The 17,071-nt window shown below is 42.8% G+C and overlaps 1 protein-coding gene across 4 annotated transcripts in view; it reads left to right on the plus strand.

Annotated features, from left to right (window-relative positions):
* Mxi1 (MAX interactor 1, dimerization protein) overlaps positions 1-17,071 on the plus strand; it is a 62,374-nt gene that overhangs the window by 26,918 nt on the left and 18,385 nt on the right. For all 4 annotated transcript variants that reach the window (XM_051146772.1, XM_051146774.1, XM_051146775.1 and 1 more), the window contains exon 3: positions 10,667-10,696. In XM_051146772.1, the coding sequence (XP_051002729.1) occupies positions 10,667-10,696 (30 nt within the window). The remainder of the gene's footprint in view (positions 1-10,666; positions 10,697-17,071) is intronic.

Consider the following 17,071-nt stretch of genomic DNA (forward strand, 5'->3'; position numbering starts at 1 on the left):
GTCAGGGCTAGCCTTGTCACCCTTGGTAGTTAGTTAGCACAAACATCATTGTGGCTCAAACAGTAGCCTCTGTGCCTTTTCTTGGTGACTGTCGTTAGGACGGGGCCTCTTAGCAGAAGACCACATTCACCATCTTTGTAATTCTCTTCTTCTTGATGTTTTTTTAGTCAGCTCCTGGGCGCTCTTCTTCAGGAGGAGAAAGGTCCTGGCAGCTGGCGGTTGGCACTGGCTGCCGCTGCGCTGGCCTCCTCCTCGGGGGTCCTCTTTCTGCTGATGCTCCCGCCTGGGGTTCCTGGTCCTTTAACTGCACAGGGGGCATGTCCACTCCCGGGTGCTCCATTTCGCCTGTTCCCGCCCTCTGCTTAATACATCGTTCAACCCTCATCCAAGAATCTTCTTTTTATAATGGATGGTGATTAATACAGAAACCCACAACTGGTTAATATGCAGAGAATAAAGACTGGAGCACTCAGCTCTAAATGGGACATCCATGTCACATCCCTTCCCTGGGGGCTCAGTAGCCACCACAGAAAGATCTTAAGAGCCAGGGCTAGTAGACATCTGCAATAACATGTGAAAACAACGTTGGCTGGGACTACATGACCAGGCCCTGCACAGGAGGATCAAGCTAGCCAAAATTTCGGAATGGCCGGGGGGATCCGGGAGTCCCACTCCTCTCTGAGGAGCTGTCATCCCTGCTGTGAGGGGAAGTCCATTTTCCTCAGGGATTCTGGCTCTGAGTTGACACTCACACTCCAGTGGTGACCCCGTGCCCGTGCACATGCAGGTACCAGTAAAAGATTCTGGTGGATGTTAAATTCAAAAAAGAAAAGCACAGGAAGTTGTGAGGGGAAAGTGAGGAGATAGCAGTGAAATTGGAGAGGAGGGGACATAGATTTGATCAGGACACATTATATGCATGTATGAATATTAGAGCTGTTTTTAGTCGCAAGCTGAGTTTCAAGGCATAAGTCCATCATTGTAACTTGGTGCAGGGACTGTGGTCTGAGGACAGCTTTCACGCCTTGATCTCTTCTTAGAAGGAAAGCAGCATTGTCTCTTTCATTCTTTATATACTTCTGTGTCATTTTTTAATGGTGAAGATAGTTTTCCAAATATTAATCTAATCAGATTAATTTGATAGCATGGTTGACAAATTGCATTTCCAGATATTGTTTTTAGTTTGTTATAGAGCTAATGTAATCTAAGCATGCATTATAGAACTTCTCTCTCCTCTCTCTCTCTCATTTTTTGTTTATATATGGTTTTTTTTATTTTGATTTCCTGTTGTCCTAGTTTGCTCTCTTTTACAGTGATAAAATACCATGACCAAAAGCACCATGTAAAGGAAAGGTTTATTTGGCTTACAAGTTACAGTCCGTGCTCAGGGGAAGTGAAGACAGGAGCTAGGAGCTGGGGTTGAAGGGGACACTATGGAGGAGGGCTGATTACAGCTTGCTCAGTTCACTTTTCTGTACATCCCAGGATGACCCACTCAAGGCTGACACTCCTTACAGTGGGCTTGGCCCATCTCCATCATTCATAGATCAAGAAAATTCCCCACTGACTTGCCTGCAGGCCAGTCTGAGGGAGGCATTATCGCAAACTGAGGTTCCCTCCTCCCAGTCAACCCTCATTCTGTGTCAAGTTGGCAAAAACAGCTAACCAACCAGCACATCTGTATTTAAAAATGTTGGCACATTTCCCTCCCCACTTTGCATATGTAGATGTTTTTGTGTATTTACATAGGCATGCTTATTTCTGTTCTCATGAAACTTACTAATGAAAGAAGCAGATAAGCACAAGAATGTATTATTTCAAAATATGATGAGTTTCATACAGGAAAAACAAATCCAGTGAGGTATATAACCTGCTTATTGCTCCCTGAGGGAGAGCTTTGTGGTTTGGAGCCTGTTAGAACCTTGCTCTTACTTATCCTGAACATGTAAAAAACTTACTTTTAAAAAGTTTTCCTACAAGGATATGGTGCATGCTAAGTTCCTGGCCCACCTCCCTCTGTTTTCACTCCCTCTCCTGTTAGTTCGCTTTGTTCCACTCATGTCACAGATATGATTTTATGTGGTGTGTGTGTGTGTGTGTGTGTGTGTGTGTGTGTGTGTGTGTGTAGCAACTAAGAGGGGAAACATACTTGTCTTTCTGAAACTGGCTTAGTTCAATTAATGTGATACCTGCAGGTGCACCTGTTTTCCTATAAGAATTTCATTTTCTTTGTGGCTGAAGAAGTTGTAGTCTTTAAACATTTTTTCATGTGTACCTGTGACGTCTTAAGTTACTGTAGGGTGTCATGCTTTGAGTAGCAGTTTATTAATCCAGACGTTTTTGATGACGTTCAGATAGTCTGAGGTGCTTTTATGTCATTCGAAGCAGGGCTGAATTTTGCTGTGCCTTTTTAATTTCGTGTTTGTTACATACATGAAGACTAGAATTGTGTGTCAAAGGGTGCATTCATGTGGGCACAGAGGTGCGTCCTGTATTCCCAGTACTGTAAAGGCTGAGGCAGGGGATTGAGAACGTTAGGCCAGCTTTGTCTACATAGTATGACCTATCTCAGAAAGAAAAAGGAGAAAAAAAGGTAGATTCCATATTATTAAAATAGCAGTAATTATATCCCAGCTATGCTTTCTAAAGTCCGTAACATGTCCTCTCAGATACTTGTATGAAGTGGATTCTTTTCTTCTTCTTAAGGAAACTGGACTTGTACTTGAAGGCAACTTCCTGGTAGAACTAGAGGATGAATCAAAGACCTTAGATTTGTTTCTCAAGGACTAGCAAATACTTTTTTTTAGTAATAATCTGCTTGAAAATTAAGTCTCAGCGGCCCAAACCTGCCTTTTTTTTTTTTTTTTTTTAAACTCCAAAGTATTTATTCAAGGTACTCTAGTTTTTATCTTTCCATTGACTCTAACATAACCTTTTTTCTCCTTATATATAACCACATTTATATATAAATATAACTTATCCAGCTGGATATTTTTATCATTAAAAATTGGGTATATACAACTTTTTTTTAATTGTATTAATTTATTCATATTAGATTTTAATGGTTATCCCATCCCTTGTATCCTCCCATTCCTCCCTCCGTCCCATTTCCCCCTTACTACCTCCCCTCCCCTATGACTATGACTGACTGAGGGGGACCTCCTTCCCCTCAAACCTGCCTTTTACATGTGGGCATTCTTCCTTTCCGTCAGATGCCAGAGTCACGTGGTCCGTGGCTGATGGCTGATGCCTCCTATCAATGCTCTGTTTTAACCCTTTATAGTGAGGCTGCTGTTTTGTCTTTAGTGATTCAAAATTTATTAAAGCTGTGGATTATCTCTCATCCCGAATCTAGTTAATGAACCAGTCGAATAAATCTTTGAAGACACTCTAATAAAAGAAATTTCAAGATCATGCGTAGTAAGTTTGCATTGATACTAAGAAGAAATGTGAATTTTCCAGTGTTTGATTTTGACCCCCACCATCATCCTGCCATCACCTAGAATTAAGTGATCTCTGGTTCTTACAAAAACTCTGACCAATGTGTTCTCATCCATGCTGAATGTGCTAAGATTAGTTTCTATAATGCTTGATCTTACTCTGTGGCCCCGGCTGTTCTTGAACTGGAAGTGATCCTCCTGCCTCAGCCTCTCCCACATGCTGGGATGACAGGTACACACTGCCACACTCACAGCAGTATTATTGCTTTCACATCCCATGTTACCCAGTCAGTTGTCTTCCGAAGGTACTGAGTTTTGTTTTTGTTTCTGTGATGAACACTCTGACAGAATCAGCTGGGAGAAAGCCTTTAGCCTGGCTCACACAGCTCCAGGTCACAGCCTGTCAAAAAGCACCGCAGCAGGAGCTTCAGCTGAGCCCACTGCAGCCAGAGTCAGGAAGTGAGGAAAGGCCACATGTGTGTGTACTAGTGCAGAGGCCCCTAGGCTGTGCTGCTTTCACATTCAGGGTGGCCTCCCTGCCTCAGTTAGCACAACTGATAAACGCCTTCACATGTGTACCACAGGCCAACCTAATCAAAACAACCGCCTTTCCCAGGTGACTCTGCATTAACTCACGTGGACATTCAAAACCAACCCTCACTGGCAGACTGGTATTCCCGAAGATACCATAAGATAAAAAAAAATAGTCCTCTCTCATTTCTCTTTGGAATCATTGTTGATTGGGGATATTAACATTATCAAAAGCTCTCTAATCAAGTAGTTTTATAAAATTTAGCATCTTATTACTCAATCCTGAAATTCTTTACAGAAACCAAGACTTACCTATATAAAATGTAAATGTTTAATTATCTAACAATGTAAGTGTGAAGGGTATGTGGTTAGTTTCCTTTTTAAAAGACTTGTGTATTATTCTCTTTGTTTGGTTTGGGGTGTGTGTGTGTGTGTGTGTGTGTGTGTGTGTGTGTGTGTGTGTGTGTGTGTGTGTGTGTTTCCCTCGAGACAGGGTTTCTCTGTGTAACAGCTCTAGTTGTCCTGGAACTAGCTCTGTAGACCAGGCTGGTCTCAAACTCTCAGAGATCCACCTGCCTCTCCCTCCTAAGTGCTGGAATTAAAGGCGAGCGCCACCACAGTTAGCTATTCTTACCTGTGTGAGTATTTTGCCTGTATGTGTATGTGTATGTGTATGTACTGCACATATGCCTGATGCCTTTGGATGCCAGAGAAGTGTCTGATCTCCTAAAGTTGGAGTTACAGGGGGCTGAGAGCCATCATGTGGGTGCTGAGAACCGAACGCAGGTCCTCTGCAAGAGCTGCAAGTGCTCTTAACCACTGAGCCATTTCTCTAGACCCCGGAATTAGTTTCTTTTCCTTTCTGTTCCTTCCTTTTTTTCCCCCCTTCTTTTCCTGAGATGGAGTCCGTGATTGTTGTTTTTTTTAATGAGCCCTTCATTATTTACTTTTTGCAAAGGTCAGTGTGAAATGAGCACTTTGTAGTGCTAGGAGTGGTAGGAACACTTTGTAATTTAGAGTATTTATCTTCCCAGTGCAGATACTCAAGGAACATTGGCTATTGTTGCATATATGAGCAAGCTCACAGAAATTAGTGTTTTGTATGAGATCTTGACACATCATTGGGAAGATTTTTTGGGGAAACGTAGGCTTACTTGATTGCTTTAGGTGAAAGAAATATAGAAATGTTTAAAAATCTTGATTCTGATTTTTATTTTTTAGCATGTGTACTCATTAGAGATAGGGTTTTTTTTTTTTTTTTTTTTTTTTTTTTTTTTTTTTTCTTTCCCTCCCTTTTTTCAAACATTTGAAATCTGAGGCAGAGACAGAAGATTCTTAGGGCTTGCTGCAAGCCAGTCTGGCCAAATCCCTAAATTCCACAGTCAGTGATACATCTTGTCGGCAGTTGAGGAAGTCACCCTGTGTCAACCTCTGGCCTTTATATGTGCACACACACACACACACACACACACACACACAGAGCACAGTCTGAGACTTGTGTTAACCAGAAACAGCTGAATGCATTACTTACGTATTACTGTGATAAAATACCCAACAAACAGTGAATCTACAGGAGAAGGAATTTTATTTCGGTTCACAATTTGAGGTACAGCTCATCATGGTGGGGAAATGTACCTTCCAACAAAGCATTTACCTATTAGATACCAGTATGTGTCTGGTGGCGTTGACCATTTTCACAAGTGTAAGCCTAAGTGTTAATGATAAAGTATAAGAAAAATGAGGTGCAGTCCTTGAAGGTGACTTAGACTTGTCTGTCAGTGGTGCTAGCCTGTCATTCAGTCACCAAAAGGCTGGAAGCGGTTGTCATGTCCACCCACCAGTCAGTGGGGGAGTCAGGGATAGTCACACAGTGCGGAAGGGGATAATTACTGGGTTGGTTGAGGGTTCTGATATCAAGGAAAAACATGTTATGAGACCTTCCTCCTAAAAGTTTACAGAATTCAAAATTTATCATCTTTAATGTCTTTTACTGCCTTTCTCTAAAATAAATAAATAAATAAATATTAGATGTATCTTTGGTGGAACATAGACCAAAAAATACTTTTTTTTTTTTTTTTTTTCCTTAAAGACAGGGTTTCCCTGTGTCCTGTACTTACTCTGTAGACCAGGCTGGCCTCACAGAGATTTGTTTGCCTCAACCTTCTGAGTGCTGGATTACAGGTGTGTGCACCACCACAGGCCTGCTTTAGACTGTGTCTCTTAAAGAGATGTTTTTCTGCTCTTGGAAGTTGATTAAGCAGAGAAGAGGTGATGTTTTGTTCCATTGATTCCCACAGTTTCCTTGTCAACCCTTTTTGGATATAAACTTACTTCAGAGACACCCAACCCCCACCCTATTTCTGGTGTTTGAGTCCCAGATATAGATAGATAGATAGATAGATAGATAGATAGATAGATAGCTAGCTAGCTAGCTAGCTAGCTAGCTACATAGATAGAAAGAAAAAATATATATATATATATTACAAACTAAGGTTTGCATTACTCATTTGGCTTCATAGATTATGTCTATTGTGTGAGAGACACATTGATCAGGTACTTGAGGGGTTAGAAAGCAAATGACAAAAATGTAACTAATTGAAAATGGCTCCTTTCTTGGTCTGGTAACAAGTTTCTGGGTCCCCCCGCCCCCCTTGGCAGTGATACATTTGAGTCAAATGCAGCCATTTTGTGCAGGTTCAGCTCTCCTGTCAGCCCCTTAACTGTACCAAACTGCACCCTAAACACTGAAAAATTCAGCCATTAGAGTTATGCTGTAGTCAGAAAACGCAGGGATCTACTTGAAAAAATTGTTCTCATTCAAATATGGGATACATAGACTCTTTGGTTGGTTTTGGGGGGCTTTTAGAGGGTGAGTGGGTTTCTTTCAAGACAGGGTTTCTCTGTGTAGCCTTGGCTGTCCTATCCTAGACTCACTTTGTAGACCAGGCTGGCCTTGAACTCACAGAGATCCTCCTGCCTGCCTCCTGAGCACTGGGGTTCCAGGTGTGCGCCACTGCACCCGGCTGAGACTGTCTTACAGAAGTGTTATTAGTAGATTGCTCATGACCCAGTGCTAGTTCTGAGAGATGTTCTTCTGTCCTTGGGAGTTGGTTAAGCAGAGGTGTCTGAGTGGAAGACAAGGTCTCCTCACTGGTGTTTGCTCTAGAGCTGCATTCTAATAGGACACCTGAGCTAAAACCAAGTGGCTTAGTCAGAGCATCTGACCTGCGGAGAGCCTGTAATTCCTGCTCCGTGACATATTGGAAGGACTCAGGTGGACACTCAGGTTGTTCAGGCAGGGTTGTTTGCGCGTGTGTGGGTGTGCAGTAGGTTCATTCACTCACTTGTAGCATCATTTGAACCACTCTTGTCTCTCACACCGCTCGCTAAACCTTGTACCATGTGCAGAGTTGGCTACATGACCAGGTGGCTTCAGTCACTTGTCCTTTGGTTTCTCTTTTCCATGTTAGGATTATTGGTTTATTTCCAAGTGAATTTCATGGGTTACTGAACACCTGTCAAATTGTCTTATGTAGTATATTTTACAGTGTTTAGTATATTTTTAGTTTTGTTAAAAAAATAAAATGACTGGGACTGCAGAGATGGTTCAGACGGTCAGAGTGTTGGATGTCCCTTCAGAGCACCAGGGTTCGAGTCCCAGCACCCATGTGGTAGGTAGCTCACGACTCTGTAACTTTAGCTCTGGACATGTAATGCCCTTTCTGGCCTCTGAGGGCACTAGGCGCACAGTGCTACTCAGACATACATGCAGGCAAAACACCCATATATATGAAAAATTTAAAAATTACCTAGATAGAGTGGTGTAGCCTGTAATTCTAGCATTTGCAAGGCTGATCAGGAGTTTGAGGCCAGCCTTGGCTACATAGTGAGGCCATGCCTTGAACCAGTTAGGAGCGAATCTTTCCTGAATACTTGATGTGTGTCAGAATCTTTTGTGTGTTCCCCTCCCCCATCCCTCCCTCCCTCCCTCCCTCCCTCTCCCTCCTTCTCCCCCACTCTCCCTTTCTCCCCCTCTCCCCATCTCTCCCCCCTCTCCCTCTCTCCCCCTCCCCCTCCCCTCTCTCCCTCTCTCCCCCCTCCCCATCTCTTCCTCCTTTTCCCCCCCTCTCTCTCCCCCCTCTCCCCTCTCCCTATCCCTCTCCCTGTCTCTCCCCTCTCTCCCCTCCCCCCTCTCTCTCCCCTTTCTCCTCTCTCTCTCCTTGCATGGCATGATGATCTTTGAGTTTCCCAATTAGGAAACTGTGAACCAGGTTAAGTAATCTGTCGTAAAGTTACACAGCTATTGTCAGTGACAGTTAATGCTAAGCTTGGGGCTTTTGTTAGCTGCCACCTTGGGCCTGTGTGACTTCTACACATTGGTGCTTCTTGGTGTTGCTTTGGACTTCACAACTCTGTTTGCCTACCTGTTCAGTTAAAATAACTCCTTTTGTTGGTTCTAGACTTGACTGAAACCAGATATATTAATCATTTAAGCCCCAAATCAAGCCTCTCCCCCAGATTTCTCAGTAGCCCCATGCTGAAGTCATCTTTGCGCTTCTGTGGCCATTTGTATTTTTCTATATGAATGTATTTACCTTTGGTTATAATTACTCCTATACATGTGTGAATTTACCAGTCAGAAACTCTTTCCATTCCTTGTAGTCTAAGTCAGTGTTGAACACTGAGAGCATACCGTCTCTGCTGTCTATATGTAAAACCTAAACAAAATAGGAATAGACATTGGAAGAATAAGGCGGTGTGGAAATCATTAGTGTGTGTGACCATTTTGTTTCTTGCTTCTTGGGAGTCTAGATAAATTCTGTGGTAGTATAACTTAACTAGACGTGTGTCCTGCATTTCCTACCTTAGTGAAAAGGCTCCGATTCTTACCTTTTTTTTTTTTTTTTTTTTTTTTTTTTTTTTTATTAAGACAAATAATGAGTCTGTTCAGGAGAGGCAGGAGGGACCTGCTGTTTTAATTTTGTTCACAGCAGTGGCTCTGAGTATGCTCTTTCAGTCCTAGCTTTTTCTAATAGGCTCAATATAATGTTGGAATTCTACCACTGGCTATTGCTGAATGTATTGCCCTTTGTATTTATGGCTGTCAGTGGGGTTACCAGATAGATCAGAATGCGTCGTGGTAAACCAGCATCTACCAGTCTGTAAATATGTCATTGCTGTTGATCGTGTACTATGGAGTTTTATATAGAGATTGTCTCCTATTCTTGTGTTACTTGCTATCAGTTTTATTTTTAGAGAAATGCAGCTAAACCCAAACTTGCTTGCCAGGAGGGCACAAGAAGTCTTACCATTGATTTTGAAGGCTTTTTTAAAAGTTAAATTTCTAAAGTATGCCTTTTGGGGGCCACTGAGATGGCTTTTGCTGTGTAAACCTGGCAACCTGAGTTCAAACCTTAGAACCCACGTAGCAGTGGATGGAGAAACTTCCTACACAAAGTTGTTTCTCTCTCTCTCAACAATTAATTAATTTAATGTATATAAGTGCTCTGCCTGCATGTACACCTGCAGGCCAGAAGAGGGCATCAGATCACATTACAGATGGCTGTGAGCCACCATGTGGTTGCTGGGAATTGAACAGAGGACCTCTGGAAGAGCAGTAAGTGCTCTTTAGTGCTGAGCCATCTCTCCGGTCCCCACCCAGTTGTTCTCTGACTTCCATGTATACCGTGGTACAAGTGCCCCCACATATACACATGTATACAATATAAGAGTGAGGAATGATAAACTATGACATTTTCCTTTTTAACTTTTCTGCTTGAGCATTTCATGCAAACAAACAAACAAAAAAAATCAAAACTTTTAATAAGCATAGAATAGTAGAAGCTTTAAGCTCTGAGCTGTTAAGCTACAAGTTGTATGTTTTTATAGTTTCCTCTGCCTGAATTGTACATGTATTTGCTGCTTACTTGGCTGAACTCTTAAGGCATCATAAGATTTTTTTTTTCCTTTTTTGAGGGAAGTGCTCTTATTAAGATAATCTCTTTAAAGCAAGTATCAGTCTTTTTCACCCTGTGGAACTTTATGAAAGTGCCAGTAAAGCAAATTGTAGACAGACAGACAGAAACTCAGTCCTCTGAGTGTTAAACTCAAGACACTAGGTAAATTCACACAATTTGTTGGGCTCACAAAAATACTTGTTAAGGTTTGTGAATCTAGCATTAAATATCTATGTGCCTGGGAGGGTGGGTAGTAAAATTACAGCAGTCAGTAATGTGATATTCTGGAAGCATTTGGCATTAACAAGAGAATGTAAAGTGACATGTGGGGGTTGTAACTTGCTGAGGAGTGAGTGCATGCCTTGCATGCATGAGATCACGGGTTCAGTCCCGGTGTCACATAAAATCAGGTATAATGGCGCATGCGTGTGACCCCAGCACTTGGGAGGTGGAGACAGAACCAGAAGCCTAAGGCTAGTCTCAGCCACACCATGAGTTGGATGGTTCCCGAACTGCATGGAACGCTCACCTGACAACCAGCTCACTGTATTTTGCTGTTTCGTATAAGTTGTTAGCCATTGTAACAGTCATTTAGTATAACTACTCATGTCATGGATGCTGTGTTGTTAAATCCACTGATTGTGATACACAACTGATAAAGCTGATATGCCTTAAGCCGTATGAACAAGTTTGGCTAATGCTCTTCTTTTTTTTTTTTTTTCCCCCTCCTTCTTTTAGATCTACACACAATGAGTTGGAAAAGAACCGGTGAGTCAGTGATGAGGTGCAGCTTTCATTTGTTTGGAATCAAACTTGCCATTTTATGTGAGAAACTAAAGTGACTGAGAGTGTGTATATAGTTGTTATTTTTAAGTTGTATAGCTTGTCATGATTGTGATACATATTTTCTGAAAAAAGAATTAAGAAGCAAACATGTCACTAAGCTCATTTGAATTTGAGATTACAAATGGCTTCCGTCTGTCCTTTGAGATGGGTTCCTGGCTTAAAAACATGGTCTTACTCTAGGCTTAGGTTCCTGAGTCAGGTAGTAAGTGTGACAAACAAGTGCATTGAATCTTTGTAGTTTGCTTATCAATTATGAGCTATAATATCTCATTGCCAGATAGACTGAGTAATTGGCTTAGAAAACATAAGAATGTTTGAGGTTGTTCTTGTCCTTAAAGAACTCAGATTTTACGGGTGAGAAAGTATTAGGTATGATAATGGGAAAGCCAAAGGGACTCGCTGAAAGGTCATCTTGGAAGACCACTTAACTCTTTAATGTCTAAGCATAAAAGATTGTAGCATGCACGAAAGCACCGGGTTCTATCACTAGCGTTGCAAAATATAAAAATAAAAACAGTGCACAGAGAGCCAGGCATGGTGTCACACATCTGAACATCCCTACCTTTGGAGAGATGGCAAAGCAGTTAAGAGTACTTGCTATTCTTACAGAGGACCCACGTTCAGTTCCCAGCGTCCACATGGTGGCTCACAACCACCTATAAACTCAGTTCCAGTAGATCTGATGCCCTCTTCTGACCTCCCTGGGCACTAGGCATGGTACGTATGCATACGTGCACACTCAAACAAAGAAAATAATACAAAACAGCAAGAAAATTAGAAAATATCTTGGGCCACATAGGTTGAAACATGTGAATTTTATCATTATTTTATCTGTGTGGATGTGGCTCTTAGTAGGCCTCCATTAAAAACCCAGCGAAAAAACTCTTAACATGAGTAAAGAGGCACTTTGGGAACTGGGGGTAAGAACTTTTCAAGTCTTTTAGTTATTAGTGCATGTCACCTCTGGCTTGATCACAGTGTAAAAATATGAAAATGGCGCTTACGCCTCACAGTATCGCTTTGCTACACCCCGTGAGCGGTTTAGTTAGGTCGCAGAAGTTGTGTTCCAGGGCCTTCCTTAAGGCATGCCCCATGGTCAGCTGCTGACACTCTTCTTGGAAAAGCTAACACACAGTCTTCTCCTTTAATGTTGTTTGTCTGCTTGTGTTATTCTCTTCCTTCATTCCCTGAGGCATCGCTGAAAGCTGACATAGTAACCCTTCCAAGACAAAAGAATTTTTACCATCGGCAATAGAGTTCTACTTTAGCAGCATGCGTAAGAGAGCCAATGCCTAAAGGAAAATTGGATTTGATAACTTGTACCCACCCACCTTCTGGAACATTACCAGCTTGTGGTCTAGAAAGACACAGAGAGGCTTCGTATGGAGATTGTTTAACAGGAAGACAGCACAGGAACGTCTGAGAGTTCAGCCCAGACCGTTGCTACAGAATCACCTCATAGTCGTGTTTTCCAGTGCGGGTTCTTATCCATATTGAGGTCAACCTGGATTTTGCATCTTTTAAGGAGGTTGGAATTCTGTCTTTCGTTGCCATCAGCCTTAGAACAGGAATTTCTTCACACAGGGTCTCTCTGTGTAGCCTTGGCTGTCCTGGACTTGCTTTGCAGACCAGGCTGGCCTCGAACTCACGGTGATCGGCTTGTCTATGCTTCCCCGAGTGCTGGGATTAAAGAACGGGATCTTAAGTGAGGAAAGTAGCTCCGTATCAAAGCAGCAGTTGGGTTTGTCTTCACCCTGAAAAGGCATTCTTGGAGTAGTTTGTATTCTCGAAACTTCACCGCTTTACACGTACGATATTCTTGTCAGAAAAAGCATTTTCTTTTTAGTTCGCTCTAAGATCTTTACATAAAGCTCTTTGGGTTGGCGAGGTGTATGAGGCAATGCTGTGAGACTGGCAGTGGGTGGTGTACAAGACTAACAGTAGAGAACCAGGCTGTTCTCTAGAAGGCCTGGGCTCTGGCCCTGAAGAGACAGTGGCTAGCAAATGCTGAGGTTCCTACTCCTAGGTCTCAAAGCACAGTGGTGGAGCCTTGGGGCCAGGGACACCCATAGTGCCTTGTTCAAATCTACCATTACTCATTTGCCTGTAACTCAGTCACTAAGGGGCTTTCAGTAGTTTCAGACACATCTTTGGAGGTGTCTGGAGCTTGTTTTCTCCTAGCACCAGGCTGGCCGTGGTCACCTGCTGTAGAGTATGCTGCTTGTGTACTGTCCCTATTCACGTCATCCCCACACAGGCTGTCACTGGAGGGGAAGCAGGGCACACTCAGAGGCTCCACGTTCCTCAGGAACCTGTGCAAACTATCTCACGGTAAACTTAATGAGTCTTTGAGGTTGAGGTATTAAGAATTTACTTTGTCCATTGGCTTATGCGTTTGGTCCTTTGGCAGAAAAGAAGCTATTCAGTACAGATTTGGGGGCCATTTCATTGGCTTTTCGTTTTCTTAATTCAGATTGCTAGTGATGTTTTCAACAGAGTCACCAACTTTAACAGGACTTTAATGGTCAGGAGCCTTGGTGCTGGCTGCAGGGGAGGCCATTCAACCTTAGTAGCTGCCGTCCGCTGAAACACAAGCCTTACCCTTCTTACGGCTTTGGCAAAGCTGGGAGGGCGGAGTGAGGACCCTGGAGTAAGAGCGCGTTGTTAGGCGGAGGGAGAATGACTGTGGTGAGAGAGAATGGTACCCCGGGGATGATAATAGTATCCTCCACACACACAGATGTTCACACACACCCAGGGAGGGATGACGTTAAATTTACGGAGTTCTTACTGTGTTCCCCATCACATAGGCTGTTCCTCGATTCCAGAAGGTAGGAGAACAGAAACTGTGGGTCATAGTGTTATTGAGAAATGGCCATTTTTGGCCATCACAATCCCAATTTGAAACAAGATGGATGTGAACATAACACAGTCCCAGCCACTCCTGTCCAATCGTAAATGTGTCTGTGTTTGTTATTAATCTTTTTCTTCAGTGGTGATTCATAAATACTTGGCATTGTGATGTATAAGGTGAAGAATATGATTCAGGCTTTATTCTGTATCCTTAAAGTTAAAGCCGTCATGCCTTGGTATTTATAGTTCTCCCCTTTCAGTGATGTGGTCTTGTTTAGTGACCCGCTGATGTCTGCAAACTGCATTGACAGTGTTCTCAACCTGAAAACGTAGACCCAGCAGTAATGGGTGATTTAGTGAGCCACTGTGGCAAGAAGACAGGACAGACAGCACCACAGTACTTCTCATGAAGTGAAGGGAAATGTTGAATTGCAAAAACTGCTTAAACTCAATAATGACGTTAAGCTGTTGTAGGTTGTAGTAAGAGATACCGGGTCACCAAGAAGACTGTGTGTTAAACCATGAAGCATTGGGAAGATGGTCAGTGTGAACAGACGTGCAGAAGCAGGAGGTTCACACAAGGAATTAAGACCATGGGCCAGCGAGGTTGCTCAGTGGTTACAAGTGCTTCCCACACACAGACTTGACAATGCCCTTTCAAGCCCAGGACCCCACAGTGGAAGGACAGGATTTCCTCTCCCAGAGTTAACCCTCTGACCTTCGCATGGGCACTGTGGCCCCAGTGTCCACACGCTCACATTCATCAGATATACATGCACACACAGTAGTAACACATCGTGCATGTAAATTAGGTCTAGGAACGAATCGCCCACATTGGTGGGATAGCAGAGTCTATCCAGTCAGTAGTAGGAGGTAAGACCAGAAAAGTAGTTCGGGCTTAGATCGTGCAGTGCTGTTTTGGACTTCATTTTGTTGGTAGTGATATTTGAGGCTTTTGACTGTTTTTGTAGTATCAGGAGTTGAACCCGAGGGCCTTTGGCTAGGTAGGTATACCACTGAAGCCATTAGTTACACAGCCCAGAAGACTTGGGCTTTAGTGGGGAAGATGTGGCATGAGCAGAGCGTGGGTTGAGGAGAGGCCCTAGTAGCTGGTGGTGCGTACTTAAAATCCCTACTTAGATGGTGGAGGCAGAAGAGTCCTCATGACTTGAAGGCCAGCCTCTACTACATAGCCAGTTTGAGGCCAGCCTTGGGGTACATGAGACCAATTGGGAGTAAATAATAAAATAAAATGTAGCTACAGAAGAAGGGAGACCAGTTTGGGTGCTTTTGAGGGTGTCTGTGGGTGTGAGGAGACAAGAGCCAGTGCCCAGGTTGTCTGGGGACAGAAGGGGAGAGGGTGAGAAACGCTTAACTGCTGCTGCTCACTCAGTTCTTTTCACTCACAGAGCGGCAAGTGTGCTGTTATTTCTGTGTGTGCGGTCCTGTAGCTGCTTCCTAGTTAAGTTATTTAAAGCCTGTGGCCTGCACATCTCACTGCTCTGTCCCATCTCCTGTGGTCCAGCTGATATGCCCCACCCCAGCCCCACAAAAGCACTGTGCCTGGTTCCATCTAGGGACTTGGTGCTTTTTCTTTAGTTCTTAATCATTAGTTGTTCTCAGTCCTCGGCCATCTCCTCAGTGGTAGAACAGCCACCTGCATGTGTGAGGCCCAGGGTTTAAGCATACGCTCACTGTCTGTCTACTGGTCAATATTTCAAATTATAGTTATTAATGAAAACTGAGGGATATATAAACTACTCTGAGATCTCAGCAGGAGTAACAACTTCACGGAGGGAAATGGAAAATTTAATGAATTACTGAAATGTAGACAAATTATGTGAGAAAAGTTTATAAATGGGAACTTTTTAAGGTGTTCTTACCTGGCAGAGAGTCAGTCACTTTTTCTGGTTGCTTAGTGCCTCTGTGCATTAATACACAAATAAGGATTGGTCATAGACAAAAGGAGCCAGTTTCCTTGATAAAGTTTGTATTCTGTGAGGTCTTATTCTATTAATTGAGAATGCTTAAGTATTTTCATGAAGAAAACCTGCATACATACATTAGAAGAATTTTTGTTTTTATCATTTTGAGACAGGGTCTCCCTATGTACCGCTGGCTGGCCTAGAACTAGAGAGATGCACTTGCTTCTGCTTCCTTTGTGCTGAGATTAAAGGTGTGTTAGAATTCTTTTAAAAGAGTTATTTATTTATTGTGTATAAGTGTTCTGTCTGCGTGTACACCTGTACAACAGGAGAAGGCACCAGATCTCATAATAAATGGTTGTGAGCCACCATGTGGTTGCTGGGAATTGAACTCAGGATCTTTGGAAGAGCAGCCAGTGCTCTTAACTTCTGAGTCATCTCTCCAGCCCCATATTAGAATTTCTGATGTTCTGGTTATTGCAAATGTTTGGTTATGGTAATGAGTACTTTTTTCCCTTCAGACTCTCCCCTGTGCCCATGTTTTGGTCTACCTTCATCACCTTACAGTTTAGGATTCCTTGGTGGAAGAAGCGTTTCTTTCTTATTTGGTTTTAGCTATAGAGGTTCTGTATGCTTGTATGACATTTGTTTAACAACAAAAGACTGAGCTGGGCGTATACCTTTAATCCCAGCACTTGGGAGGTAGAGGCAGGTGGATTGCTGTGAGTTCGAGGCTAACCTGGTCTACAGAGCAAGTTCAGGACACCAAAGGGTGCACAAAGAAACCCTGTCTTAAAAAAAACAGAACAAAACAAAAGACTGTACACTTTCATGCACAGCAAACACATTCTGGAAAAAACGAACACTTGTTTCATTAGGAGGAAAAACAAAAACTGGCTAGGCAGAACTTCCAATAATGCCTTAATTAATAATATTTAAAGTAAAATTAAAGTGGATTTTTATAGTTTTTATCATATTTACCTCACAAAGTAAAATCATATTTGAGAGTGTAAATGTGTGAGGAAGGTACATGACAGAAAAAAAGACACATGTCAGTTGGCACTCCTGCTAATAAGGTAGTGAGATTTGAGGGGTGATACCACATTGACTTCATTGTTGGAGTCCTTGTAACAAAGGTGTCTTAGTTGTGAACCTCAAGTCCCTCCCTTTGGACTATATGCCTCCCCCCACCATCACCACAGTGGTTAGTGACAAAGGTATGGTAGAAGCTCTGACTTTCTAATCCCCAGCTAGAGCTTGCGCACACCCATGAGAGCACAGGCTTCTGTATCCGGCACACGGAACCTGCGTTCAGCTCCAGGTGCCTGGAAGTTCATACCTTCCCGAGGCAGCTCGCATCTTTTGCTAGGCTAGGAGAGAAGAGTTCAGTGCCGAGTCAAATTAAGCTGTGCCTGCTCCTCCTCCTCTTGAACTGTGCCACCTCAAGATGGAAAATATTTTAGGAAGACACAACGCAAGATAGTTGCAAACATCTTTCCCGTCCAAAGAAAATAGTTTT

The sequence above is a fragment of the Acomys russatus genome, chromosome 5 (genome assembly GCF_903995435.1).
Source record: "Acomys russatus chromosome 5, mAcoRus1.1, whole genome shotgun sequence".
In the NCBI taxonomy this organism is placed as follows: Eukaryota; Metazoa; Chordata; class Mammalia; order Rodentia; family Muridae; genus Acomys; species Acomys russatus.